This window comes from Populus alba, chromosome 17 (assembly GCF_005239225.2).
Source record: "Populus alba chromosome 17, ASM523922v2, whole genome shotgun sequence".
NCBI classification, from domain to species: Eukaryota; Viridiplantae; Streptophyta; class Magnoliopsida; order Malpighiales; family Salicaceae; genus Populus; species Populus alba.
Window position 1 is genome coordinate 20,399,733 of NC_133300.1, and position 12,746 is coordinate 20,412,478.

Here is a 12,746-nt window from a genome sequence, read left to right on the forward strand (position 1 = left end):
GGCAGAAATGCTTGCGTGCTTTACGATGATGCTCGAATTTTCTGTCGCGTCCCATGCACCCGAAATACTAAGGTTTTATATCCTTATGGTGTAATTTCAAGTGTGAATTCTGAACCCACATGAATTTTATTACCAAACACTATTAAAATCATATAAATTCAGACATAGACATTTGCATATAAATTCTTATATTCAACATGGAGTCCAATCATTTTTAAAATCCAATTAAATTGTAAGCAATGACACTTGATTGTGAAATTTAATAAAATATTGTAATAGATTTTATTATTGTTTTAAACTCAACTATGTTAAAGTCATATGTCATGGATTAAACTGCTTAACTCATATTAATACAAGTCAATTTAAAATAATAATATTTTAAAATAATATTATTTAAAAAAATATAAATCAAATCATATTTTAAATGAAATTGACCTCCTTGATGTTTTTTAATTATGGATATGTTTGGAATTGTGATAGTTTTTGTGATTATAATTTTAAAAAAAACATTATGTAAATTCAGACATAAACTTTTTATAGTACATTTTATTACCGCAATACTATTAAAATTAATCATATAAATTCAGACATAAACAATTGCATATATAAATTCTTACATTCAACATGGAGCCAATGTTTATTTTTAAAATCCAATTAAATTGTAAACAATGACACTTAGATTGTGAAATTTAATAAAACATTATACTATTAAAAACATGGTCTCAATCAAAGTTATTCAACTCATTGGGTCACATATCACGCATTTAACTTATATAGATAAAAGTGAATTTAAAATAATATTATTTTAAATTTTTTAAAAAATATATAACAACATTTTAAAAATATATATATAAATCAAGCATGTTTCTACAAAACAAAAAAACTAATGAAAACTTAAAACAAAGAAAGAAAAAGGCTAAGAATTCAAAGTTGAGAAAAAAAAAATGTTCAGAGGATGAATAGCTAGTTTGTTATTTTATTAATTTATCAAAATTATCTTTCAAGCTGAAAAAAAAAAATATATATATATATATATATATAAATAAATAACATAGCCCTAAAACATTCGGTTATTATGCTCAATCCATTAATTAAAACCGAATAAAACAAATAATCAAAATAAAAACAATGAAACAGACGCACATGAGCTCCCATCCAAAAAGTGATATGCGGAGATTTCTTTTGTTGTCTTTTTCTATATATTGGGGTAATCTGCGGTGTGGACCTAGTGTCTTCACTTGTGGTGTCCGCACCAGAAGGGAAGCCAAAGGTTGTGACGGAAGCTTTACATTTTCAAAAAGTGACTTGCTGGGATATTTTTTGTTGTCTTTATTCATGTACTTGGGTAATCTGCGATGTGCATCTGGTATCTTTGCTTGTGTCTTTGCTTGTGGTGTCGCCGCCATAAGTGAAGCCGAAGGTTGCGACAGAAGTTCAACAGGATCAATTTCAGGGATGCTACGCCCGGCAGCACCATCGAAACACAGTGGCCATCTCATTGGAACAACCAAATTCCTGCAATTCAAAAAAGAAATAATTGATTTTTTTTATTTATTCAGGCCAGCAGAGCAAGTATAGTAGAGAATACCCATAGCAATGGATGTTTAGCCTAATGGTATTCTTTGTTGCAGAGCAAGGAGGGGAGAGGTCTCAGGTCAGGTTTGAGACCTGCCCTTGTTGCATATAACAGAAAATATCTGAGGTTTGTCAATGGATTCCTACTGCTGATCAAGTCAACTCAAGCAACCGTTGATGTATAATACCAGAATCTGGAAGAATTAAAATAGAGAGATGCATACCCTTCTATACATCTGTGCTTGCAGCGATTCATCTTATCAACTGTATAATTCCCAAAGACATCATCGAGACGCCTTGCTAGTTTTGGTAAATCAGGTAATGGTAAAACATCCCACGCCTTGAGAATTTGTGTGTGGTTTGAGTTTTCCTTGATTATATCCACTGTCCAAATCAGATGAAGCTGGTCATTGACTCTGTATTGTTCTAACTGTACAGGAGGAGTTCCATGTCGGACAACGATGTTTCTCTCTTCAGGATATTGCCGCCAGCCACTCGAAAGCTTTGCCAGCAAAGAAATCACTTCCTGACGAGCCTCATTTCTCACTTTCAGAATGGATTTCCGAAAATCGTCACTGAAGCAAAACTTTAATGGGAAAAAGGTTCGAGATGATAAGTCCACCGAGTAGTATTCAGCTTCAGACAAAACGATTACATGAAAAAATAGACAGTAGTATTCAGGATACATACCTTCCATCTTGCATTTCTGAACAGCAGAGAATTCACATTCACCAAGGCATCCACAATAGCCTTAGACAAGCTTTTATCGTCTTCGGCATTATAGAAACACCCCCGTTCCTTAGCGTCAGTAACTAATTTCTTCCAAATAGAGTAACTGTTGACAAGAGTTGCTCCATTTCCCAATATCCAGAGGCAGTACCTTCATTAGACAGTACATCATAAATTGTTATTCAAAATCACCAATACATAGTGTTATCTATGGACACAAATGGGCTGTTGGCTGTCATGCTAAACATTGCTGCATGGTGAAGGTAAAAAGTGGTTGCTGAATATTAAATACGGTGGCAAAAGTGGCTACTATAATTGACTAAAATAGGAAGGATTGTCTCCCATATCAACTATAAATAAAGGGTGCTAATGAGAGCTGAGTGACACCAAAAATAGAGAGAAATACAGAGAGAAAGAGCTAGAGAGAGTTGAGTTGAGTAGACAAGAATTTTCTCATCATTCTTGTTTTGTTGTTTGTATTGTTTCTAAGCTTGACTAATACAAGTTAGTAGCTCTTGTGAAATATACAAGTTGCCAAAACACGTAATTGATTTTTGGAATGTCCTAACACATAGATGCATACACACACATTAACTTGCAAAAAACTTGCAATCCTATCTGGTATTTGGAGATGATACCTTGCACGGGTCAATGCCACATTAACCCTTTGGCGATTGGAAAGGAAACCTATTTTTCCGTTTGCATTACATCTGACAGTAGAGAAAATTATAACATCCTCCTCGCCTCCTTGAAATCCATCGACAGACCGAATATTTACGGCAAAGTCACTATATGCACTGTAAGTCTTTCCAATCTTTTCTTGAATTGCATAAACTTGAGCCTTGTACGGTGATATGATTCCTACGCTCATCCCCTTTCTTGCCTTGGTAAACCCTGCGATGGAAAGAAAAGGAAAGCTTTGGCTTTCTCATTTGCCAACAAAAAGATAAACCAATAGCTTTGTCATATATTTGATTTCCCTAACACCATTTCTTAAATGCATACCTTTAAAAAGACTTGCAACTAGCTCTGAAACTACAGCAACCTCGACCAAATTTCTCGTGCTGCAATCGTCATTGAATTGCTCTTCCCCGTGGGCTAAATTAATAAATGAGTAAGGCCCGTACATTTTGCCTTGAAGGAATCGTTTCTGATAGTTTCTTTCTTTGACAGTTGAAGCATTCTGGATTAGCCCACCATAGAACTCTTTATTTGGGAATAAGCTTATAGATGGATGCATCCTGTACTGCATATTCAGTAGGTGTTTCTCGTGTCCCAGTATGACCAATCTCTCGAACAAACTCCTTCCAAATTCAGCTTTCTCGGAAATCTGATCAAGTTATTTGACAAAAACATTACAACTTAAATCTTATAAATTACTCAGTAAATGGAATGCAAAAAAGATTAACCTCATCACCTGGCTTTGAACCATGGCAGGAAGTTGGCGCTCGTCACCTATAAGAACGGCATGGCGAAGACCAGAAAGCTGCAATGGAATGGTCGATTCACATTCTTTAAGCTGCGCAGCTTCATCAACAACTAACATTTTTATCGGTTTCATTCCTTCTGTGTGCAGCTTGGCAGAGCTTGAAGCGGTACAGAAAATTAGACATGCATTTTCCAAGTAAAAGTTTCTCACTTGATAACTTTTAAAAATATTGGGCACGTCAAATGATCGAGGAAGTGAATTCAGTATCTGAATGCAAATCCTTTCTTGTAGTGGCCAACCATGAAAATTGACACGCACTGCTTTCTTCATCTTCGAAATCATTGAGGACTAGCTTTAAACCTTCATCTCCAATGCTAACACCATTCAACAAGGTTTTCAGGCGGCTGAGTGAATCAAGAGCTTTTATCATGTTCTTCACAACTTCTAATGAAATGACAGACGTTGGCAAATGCGTGTACAAACCTACAATTAAAAATGTCCAGCTTCTCACTAAGGATTTTGAACCTTTTCTTTACAAATTCCTCGAACGGGAGAATATCATCTTCCTTGTTTTCCTTTCCATATTGACCTCCTTTTCCGACACACTTTGGAAGCTTATCTTGATAATAAGAAACTTTTGTTTCTGTTTTTCAGTTTTCTTGTTGTCTTTCAATGCCTGCACTAGAATTTTCTTCGGAACTTTTCTGCTGTTCCTGCCCATCTGATTTTGACCATTGACCACTTCATCCTTCTCTTTGTTGCTGTTTCATCTCTTCAAATTCAATCATTCCATCATCCTGACCCACTCTCACATTCTCTTTTTTCATGATTTCAAAGTACCTGCGGTACTGATGCTCCGGATCTTCAAGCAAATTTATCATTGAATCTACAGTGTGCTTCCACCCGGTTGACGGGGCAAAGCAATGAGAAAGCACTTCAACACGATGGTCAAGAAATATATCTTCAAGATCATCATTCTCAGAAATCTTCATTCGCTCCCCATTCCCAAAGAGAACTATATCTCCAAGTCCATAAGTGTCATATTCAAGAGAGTCTGTAACTAGCTTTAGGAGTCTCGATGTCACTTGCAACACAGCAATATTGGTTGGAGCACATGTAAGTGTCCTGCACTTCAGTTTAAGTAGAGAAAACAATAATAAACCAACTGTCTTTGTCTTTCCAGTCCCTGGAGGACCCCAAATTAGTTTGACAGTGCTTTGATGCTGGCATTCACTCAGACCAATGCAGCTTGCAATTGCACCTTCCTGTGAGTCATTTAAATTAAAGGAGCTGATTATGGTTTCTTCCATACCACAAAGTGCAGCACTTCTATTCACTTCAGATAAGCAGTGAGTGTGAAACCAACCAATATGAAACCAACCACCTAAGTCAACAATGGTGGGAGTCAACAATGGTGGTGAAGCCATCCTTCCTTAGTCACAAATTGTAGGCACCAAACTTGTGCCAAACTTGTGCCACTTGCCTACCCCTTGTATTTGCATGGATGTTTGCCTATAAATAGGCAATGCATCCAAGTATTGTAAACACACCATAAGAGAGAAACAAGAGAGGAAGAGGAGAGTGAAGAGGGAAAATAATCCCACAAATTTGTGAGGTATTTGTGAGAGAGTAAGTGAGGTGTTTTCTCCTAGTAATAGAGAGATTCTTAGTTGTTCTCCTATTATTTGAGAGAGGTTGTAATTCCCACATTACTTAGTAAAATCCTTCTATACTTGTCCGTGGACGTAGCCTAATTGGGTGAACCACGTAAATTCTTGTGTGTCTCATTTCTCATTTTAGCCTTTTGTCTTGTCGGGTTTGCATGCCAGTATCCTAACAGTGGTATCAGAGCCTTCTTGGTTGGTGTTGTTAACACACAAAAGTTAGTCGTGTATACGGTTACTATTCACGTCTACGGCACTATTCACCTATACGGCACTATTCATCCATACGGTACTGTTCACTTACGTTACTGTTGGCGTATATAGAAAGTCAGTGCGGTGATTAAATACAGTCTAGGAAGTTCTGTCTAAGGAGATTGGGTTTTAAGCGGGACCGTTTGTGACCCCTCCAATCTTTCCTGGGAACTTACTTAGTGAAGTATTATTCACACGATACTATTTTTATATACGTTACAGATCTGTGAAACGGTGATAGCTGAATAGATCTCGGTGAATACAATGGCAGCAAAGTACGAGATTGAGAGGTTCAAGGGGAGTAATTTCTCACTATGGAAAATGAGAATCAAGGCAATCTTGAGGAAAGACAATTGCTTGGCAGCAATTGGGGATCGGCCCGCGGAGATCACTGATAATGCAAAATGGAATGAGATGGATGGCAATGCTATTGCTAACATACATTTAGCATTAGCTGATGAAGTATTATCAAGTGTGGCGGAGAAGAAAACAGCTAAGGAGATATGGGAGACTCTAACAAAGCTATACGAGTCTAAGTCTTTGCACACTAAGATTTTCTTAAAGTGGAGACTTTATACCCTTCGAATGGCAGAAACCACGTCGGTGACTGACCACATCAACACAATCAGAACTCTATTTTCACAACTCACTACATTGGGTCAGCAAATAGAGGAAAATGAACGTGCAGAGCTTCTACTTCAAAGTCTTCCTGATTCGTATGATCAGCTCATTATCAACTTGACCAATAATATCCTCTCAGACTATTTAGTCTTCGATGATGTTGCAGCCGCTATCTTGGAAGAAGAAAATAGGCGCAAAAACAAAGGAGACAGAAACAGTTCAAACCAAGCAGAGGCATTATTGGTGTCAAGAGGAAGATCAACGGAGCGTGGCTCCAGTGGGAGTCAAAGGCAGGGGAGGTCCAAATCAAGAAGTAAGAAGATGGTGAAATGCTACAACTGTGGCAGAAAAGGGCACTTCAAAAAGGATTATTGGTTTAAAAAGGGTATAGAGAATACTGCAGAGTCATCAAGACCTCAAGGATGTGTTGCAAGCACCTCAGAAGATGGAGAGATTTTATATAGTGAAGCAGCAACAAGCTCTACAGATAGAGAAGAGCTCACTGAGGTCTGGATTATGGATTCAGGAGCAACATGGCATATGACCCCTAGACGAGATTGGTTCCATACATATGAACCTATCTCTGGAGGTACAGTGTTCATGGGTGATAATCATGCTGTAGAGATTTCTGGCATTGGCACCATCAAATTGAAGATGTATGATGGCTTAATTCGTACTATTTCAGGAGTGCGACATGTGAAAGACTTAAAGAAGAATCTTTTGTCCGTAGGACAATTTGATAGTCTTGGCTGTAAGATCCGAACAGACAATGGAATCATGAAAATTGTCAAAGGCGCGCTGGTGGTTTTAAAGGCAAGAAAGACAGTTGCTAACATGTTTGTATTAATGGGAGAAACGCATCATGGGGCAGAAGCATCAATCGCATCAGCTAGTCCTGCAGAAGAGAAGACGATGATATGGCATCAAAAACTAGGCCACATGTCAGAGAAAGGTTTAAAGGTTCTCTCTGATCAGAAGTTACTCCCTGGGCTTACAAAGGTTACTTTACCCTTTTGTGAGCACTGTGTTACAAGCAAACAACATAGGTTGAAGTTTGACACGTCAACAACTAAGAGCAAATGCATCTTAGACCTGATTCACTCTGATGTTTGGCAAGCACCGGTTGTATCCTTGGGAGGAGCAAGATACTTTGTATCATTCATAGATGACTTCTCCAGGAGATGTTGGGTGTATCCGATTAGAAGGAAGGCAGATGTGTTCGTAGTTTTTAAAACCTTCAAAGCGCGGGTAGAACTTGAATCTGAAAAGAAGATCAAGTGTTTGAGGACTGACAATGGAGGAGAATATACCAGTGATGAATTTGATAACTTCTGTCAACATGAAGGTATCAAAAGGCAGTTCACAACGGCATACACTCCACAACAAAATGGAGTGGCAGAGCGGATGAACAGAACTCTATTGGAAAGAACAAGAGCAATGTTGAAGGCTGCAGGTCTAGAAAAGTCATTCTGGGCAGAAGCAGTCAATACCGCCTGTTATGTAATAAATCGATCTCCGTCTACTGCAATTGAGTTGAAGACACCGATGGAGATGTGGACTGGAAAGCCAGCTGATTATTCTCGATTGCATATATTTGGAAGTCCTGTGTACGTGATGTACAATACTCAAGAGGTCAGTAAGCTGGATTCAAAATCCAGAAAATGTGTATTCTTGGGGTATGCTGATGGAGTGAAGGGGTATCGCTTGTGGGATCCCACTGCCCACAAGGTAGTCATCAGTAGAGATGTCATATTTGCAGAAGATAAAATGCAAATGGAAGAAAATAATAGCATTTTAAAGGAGACTACAGAAGTCCAGATGGAAAATACTCAGAATCATACTTCTTCTGAAGCTGTACCAGAGCATGAAGAACAAGAACAAATAGAGTCTGAAACTCCTGAAGTTCGACGGTCAACTCGTGAAAGAAGACCACCGGCTTGGCACTCAGAATATGTTACTAAGAGCAACATTGCATACTGTCTTCTAACAGAGGATGGAGAGCCATCAACTTTCCATGAGGCTATCAAAAGCACAGATGTATCTATGTGGATGACAGCAATGCAAGAGGAGATTGAAGCTCTGCACAAGAATAACACTTGGGATCTTGTTCCGCTACCACAAGGAAGAAAGGCCATTGGCAACAAATGGGTTTACAAGATAAAGCGTGATGACAATGATCAAGTGGAGCGGTATCGTGCAAGATTGGTGGTGAAAGGATATGCTCAGAAAGAAGGAATAGACTTCAATGAGATATTTTCTCCGGTGGTACGACTTACTACAATCAGAGTAGTCTTGGCAATGTGTGCTATATTTGATCTTCACTTAGAGCAGTTAGATGTGAAAACTGCATTTCTTCATGGAGAACTTGAAGAAGAAATTTATATGCTCCAACCAGAGGGTTTTGCTGAAACAGGCAAGGAGAACTTGGTTTGCAGGTTGAACAAATCTCTATACGGTCTCAAACAGGCGCCGAGGTGTTGGTACAAGAGATTTGATTCCTTCATAATTAGCCTTGGGTACAACAGACTCAGTTCAGACCATTGTACGTATTACAAGAGGTTTGAAGAAAATGATGTTTTCATCATTCTGTTGTTGTACGTGGATGACATGTTGGTAATAGGCCCCAACAAAGATCGAGTCCAAGAATTGAAGGCACAGTTGGCTAGGGAGTTTGATATGAAGGACTTGGGACCAGCAAACAAGATTCTAGGGATGCAAATTCACCGAGATAGAAGTAAGAGGAAGATTTGGCTTTCTCAGAAGAATTATTTAAAGAAGATCTTGCGACGCTTCAACATGCAAGATTGTAAGCCAATTTCCACCCCACTTCCTGTTAACTTCAAATTATCCTCAAGTATGTCTCCTAGCAATGAAGCAGAGAGGATGGAGATGTCTCGAGTACCGTATGCATCAGCAGTGGGAAGTTTAATGTTTTCCATGATATGTACAAGACCAGACATTGCACAAGCAGTGGGAGCAACTAGTCGATACATGGCAAATCCTGGTAGAGAGCATTGGAATACTATTAAGAGGATCTTGAGATACATCAAGGGTACCTCAGATGCCGCATTATGTTATGGAGGATCAGAATTTACTATCAGAGGTTATGTTGACTCAGATTTTGCTGGTGACCTTGAGAAAAGAAAATCCACTACAGGCTATGTGTTCATAATTGCAGGAGGAGCTGTGAGCTGGGTCTTTAAACTTCAGACTGTTGTAGCGTTATCCACAACAGAAGCTGAGTATATGGCAGCTACACAAGCTTGTAAGGAAGCAATATGGATGAAGAAACTTATGGAGGAGCTCGGGCACAAACAAGAGAAGATTCTTTTGTATTGTGATAGTCAGAGTGCCTTGCATATTGCAAGGAATCCAGCGTTTCATTCAAGAACAAAACATATAGATGTTCAGTATCACTTTGTTCGCGAAGTGGTGGAAGATGGAAGTGTGGATTTTCAGAAGGTTCACACAAAGGAAAACCCAGCAAATGCTTTAACCAAACCAGTCAACACTGATAAGTATATATGGTGCAGATCCTCTTGTGGCCTAGCAGAAACGTAAGCAGCATGAAGATGGCAAGTATTGAAAGGATAAAAGAATCACAAATGATGAAGTGTGAAGACTTGATTCAATCATCAAAGTCTTCAAGTGGGAGAATGTGAAACCAACCAATATGAAACCAACCACCTAAGTCAACAATGGTGGGAGTCAACAATGGTGGTGAAGCCATCCTTCCTTAGTCACAAATTGTAGGCACCAAACTTGTGCCAAACTTGTGCCACTTGCCTACCCCTTGTATTTGCATGGATGTTTACCTATAAATAGGCAATGCATCCAAGTATTGTAAACACACCATAAGAGAGAAACAAGAGAGGAAGAGGAGAGTGAAGAGGGAAAATAATCCCACAAATTTGTGAGGTATTTGTGAGAGAGTAAGTGAGGTGTTTTCTCCTAGTAATAGAGAGATTCTTAGTTGTTCTCCTATTATTTGAGAGAGGTTGTAATTCCCACATTACTTAGTAAAATCCTTCTATACTTGCCCGTGGACGTAGCCTAATTGGGTGAACCACGTAAATTCTTGTGTGTCTCATTTCTCATTTTAGCCTTTTGTCTTGTCGGGTTTGCATGCCAGTATCCTAACAGTGAGAACAATCTTGGCTATCCTGCAGGAGAAGACACAGCAACTGTCAGTTAAGCAGCTGAATTATTAGAACAGAACTAGGACTTCCCTACACATAAAGAAAAATGATTTCGCCTTCTTACAGGTGAACTAGTTTCAAGCACATTCTGGATAACGTTCGTGTTCCCCCCTTGCAGATCTGAGTTCAATGATCTCCATATGCGAACATTCGTCGTCATGTTTGCTAGGTAAACAACGAAGACAGTGGCTCTGCTTTTCTTTTGAATCTCTTGTCCAGCAATGACAGACTCCCTTTTATTCTGCTTGTTTTCTAATCCAAATTCAATGGGTTTGGATGTGAGAATTGATAACTTTTCATGATTATCGTCATCATCCAGCCCATTAGATACCCTATGAACATAAGCAAGAAGATAGTTTATCCCAGGCCTGTTCAAATCTGCAATGTCTTTCGGTCTTGCATCTGTCAAAACAAGGAGATCTCCAACCTCAGGCTCGTATATTCCTTTCCCATTTCCAGTTTTTCCCATTCTTTTCAACCACATCTTATAAAACAAGTCTTTGGGAGGTTTATACTCTTTTGAACTTTCAATTGAAAAGATCTCCCTTGAAGGTGCTTGGGAGACCTTCATCATGTTTGAGCACAAATCTGCCCGAGTTTCCTCGCTTAGAGCAGGAATGAATGACTTCATGTAATGTGACTTTGACGTGAATCTCTCTGGTATCCTCTTCACCTGTTGTTGAGTAAATTAGTGCCACGGACATCAAATGCAAGAAAATAGAAATCGGTCAACGCATTTTCCAGTTGCTGTCAATTAATCTTATGTCAATTCTGAAAATTCCAAAAACATGAAAAGAAACCGCTACTATAAATGATCTTCAAAGAACAACATGTTCTGCTTTACTGACCATTGGATGCTTAGCTTACTGGTCTAATCCTTTCCAAAGAAAAGTATAGGGATCAAGTCTAAGTTCATGCCAAGATTGATCTTGTTTCAGCAAAATCTAAATGTCATGGAAGGAGAAGTCTCTAAATGATTTCACTTTAATCAACTTGCAAATGGATTTAACCGCCAAAAAAAAAAACAAATCATAAGTGGATCGTACAACATAAACATGACAAAACGGCATACATGCAAACCTGATTTTTGTAAAGATCTCTGTTTAGTACATCCCTGATAGACCAAGAGAACACCAAGTCTAATAAGCTTCTACCAGCAACTTCTTCAGTTTTCGCCGCAGTCTTCTCCATCAATTCACCTCTCTAGTTAACTTCTGTAAAATCAGTTGACATAGCCAGAAATAAGATGAAAATAAAAGTTTTGAACATATGAAGAAACGATGCAACAACAGATTTCTTGGTTGAAAATGGAAAGAGCACGTTGACTACAAGTAAATCAAAAGTATTCAAAGCAAGCAAAGGTGCACGTCTTGGATTGTAAGGAAAATACATGATGGCTCTTGTTGTATACCTGCTTGCTTTAGTACTGTTAATTGTTTCCCACTGTGGATTCTGCTTTCCCCAAACTTTCTAAAGCAAGATTAAAGATCAAGATGTCTCATACTTCAATCAGTTACATTACTTAAATTTATAGCATAAGGAATAAGGAGAGGGAGCTTCCATACGATGAGGCCAAAGGACTTTTCCTGGTTGTGAATAGCAAGACAAAGTGTTCATATGAATTTTCCTTTATTGTGACAAGTACCGAAGGAGAGGAATGCTTGCGTAGAGTTTACGAAAATGCTCATATTCCAACGAATTTTCCTTTGTTAATTGAAGGAGAGGAAAGGGCAGAAATGCTTGCGTGCTTCACGATGATGCTCGAATTTTCCTTTATTGTGACAAGTACCGAAGGAGAGGAATGCTTGCGTGCTTTACGATGATGCTCTAATTTTCTGTCGCGTCCCATGCACCCGAAATACTAAGGTTTTATATCCTTTATGGTGTAATTTCAAGTGTGAATTCTGAACCCACATGAATTTTATTACCAAACACTATTAAAATCATATAAATTCAGACATAAACATTTGCATATAAATTCTTATATTCAACATGGAGTCCAATCATTTTTAAAATCCAATTAAATTGTAAACAATGACACTTGATTGTAAAATTTAATAAAATATTGTAATATTAAAAACATTTATTATTGTCTTAAACTCAGCTATGTTAAAGTCATATGTCATGGATTAAACTACTTAACTCATATTAATAACAAGTCAACTCAAACGTCAGTTGATGTTTTATTAGAGAGAAAAATGCAGGAATACAGATTTGATTTAGTGTACTGGGTAAAATTAATAAAAAAATAAATATTTTTTTATTGAATGTTTTGGT

At 38.1% G+C, this 12,746-nt stretch overlaps 1 protein-coding gene and 1 pseudogene across 1 annotated transcript; both read right to left on the reverse strand.

Annotated features, from left to right (window-relative positions):
* Positions 1-1,035: 1,035 nt before the first annotated feature.
* Positions 1,036-12,080, reverse strand: LOC118037211 (uncharacterized; annotated as a pseudogene).
* Positions 4,295-10,407, reverse strand: LOC140954904 (uncharacterized). Its single transcript, XM_073405967.1, has one exon. The coding sequence runs from the start codon at positions 5,158-5,160 to the stop codon at positions 4,477-4,479; it is 684 nt and encodes a 227-aa protein (XP_073262068.1). The 5' UTR covers positions 5,161-10,407; the 3' UTR covers positions 4,295-4,476.
* Positions 12,081-12,746: the final 666 nt, after the last annotated feature.

Bases quoted from the DNA above. Each gene is read 5' to 3' on its own strand.
- LOC140954904 (XM_073405967.1), bottom strand. From the start codon at position 5,160: ATGGCTTCACCACCATTGTTGACTCCCACCATTGTTGACTTAGGTGGT.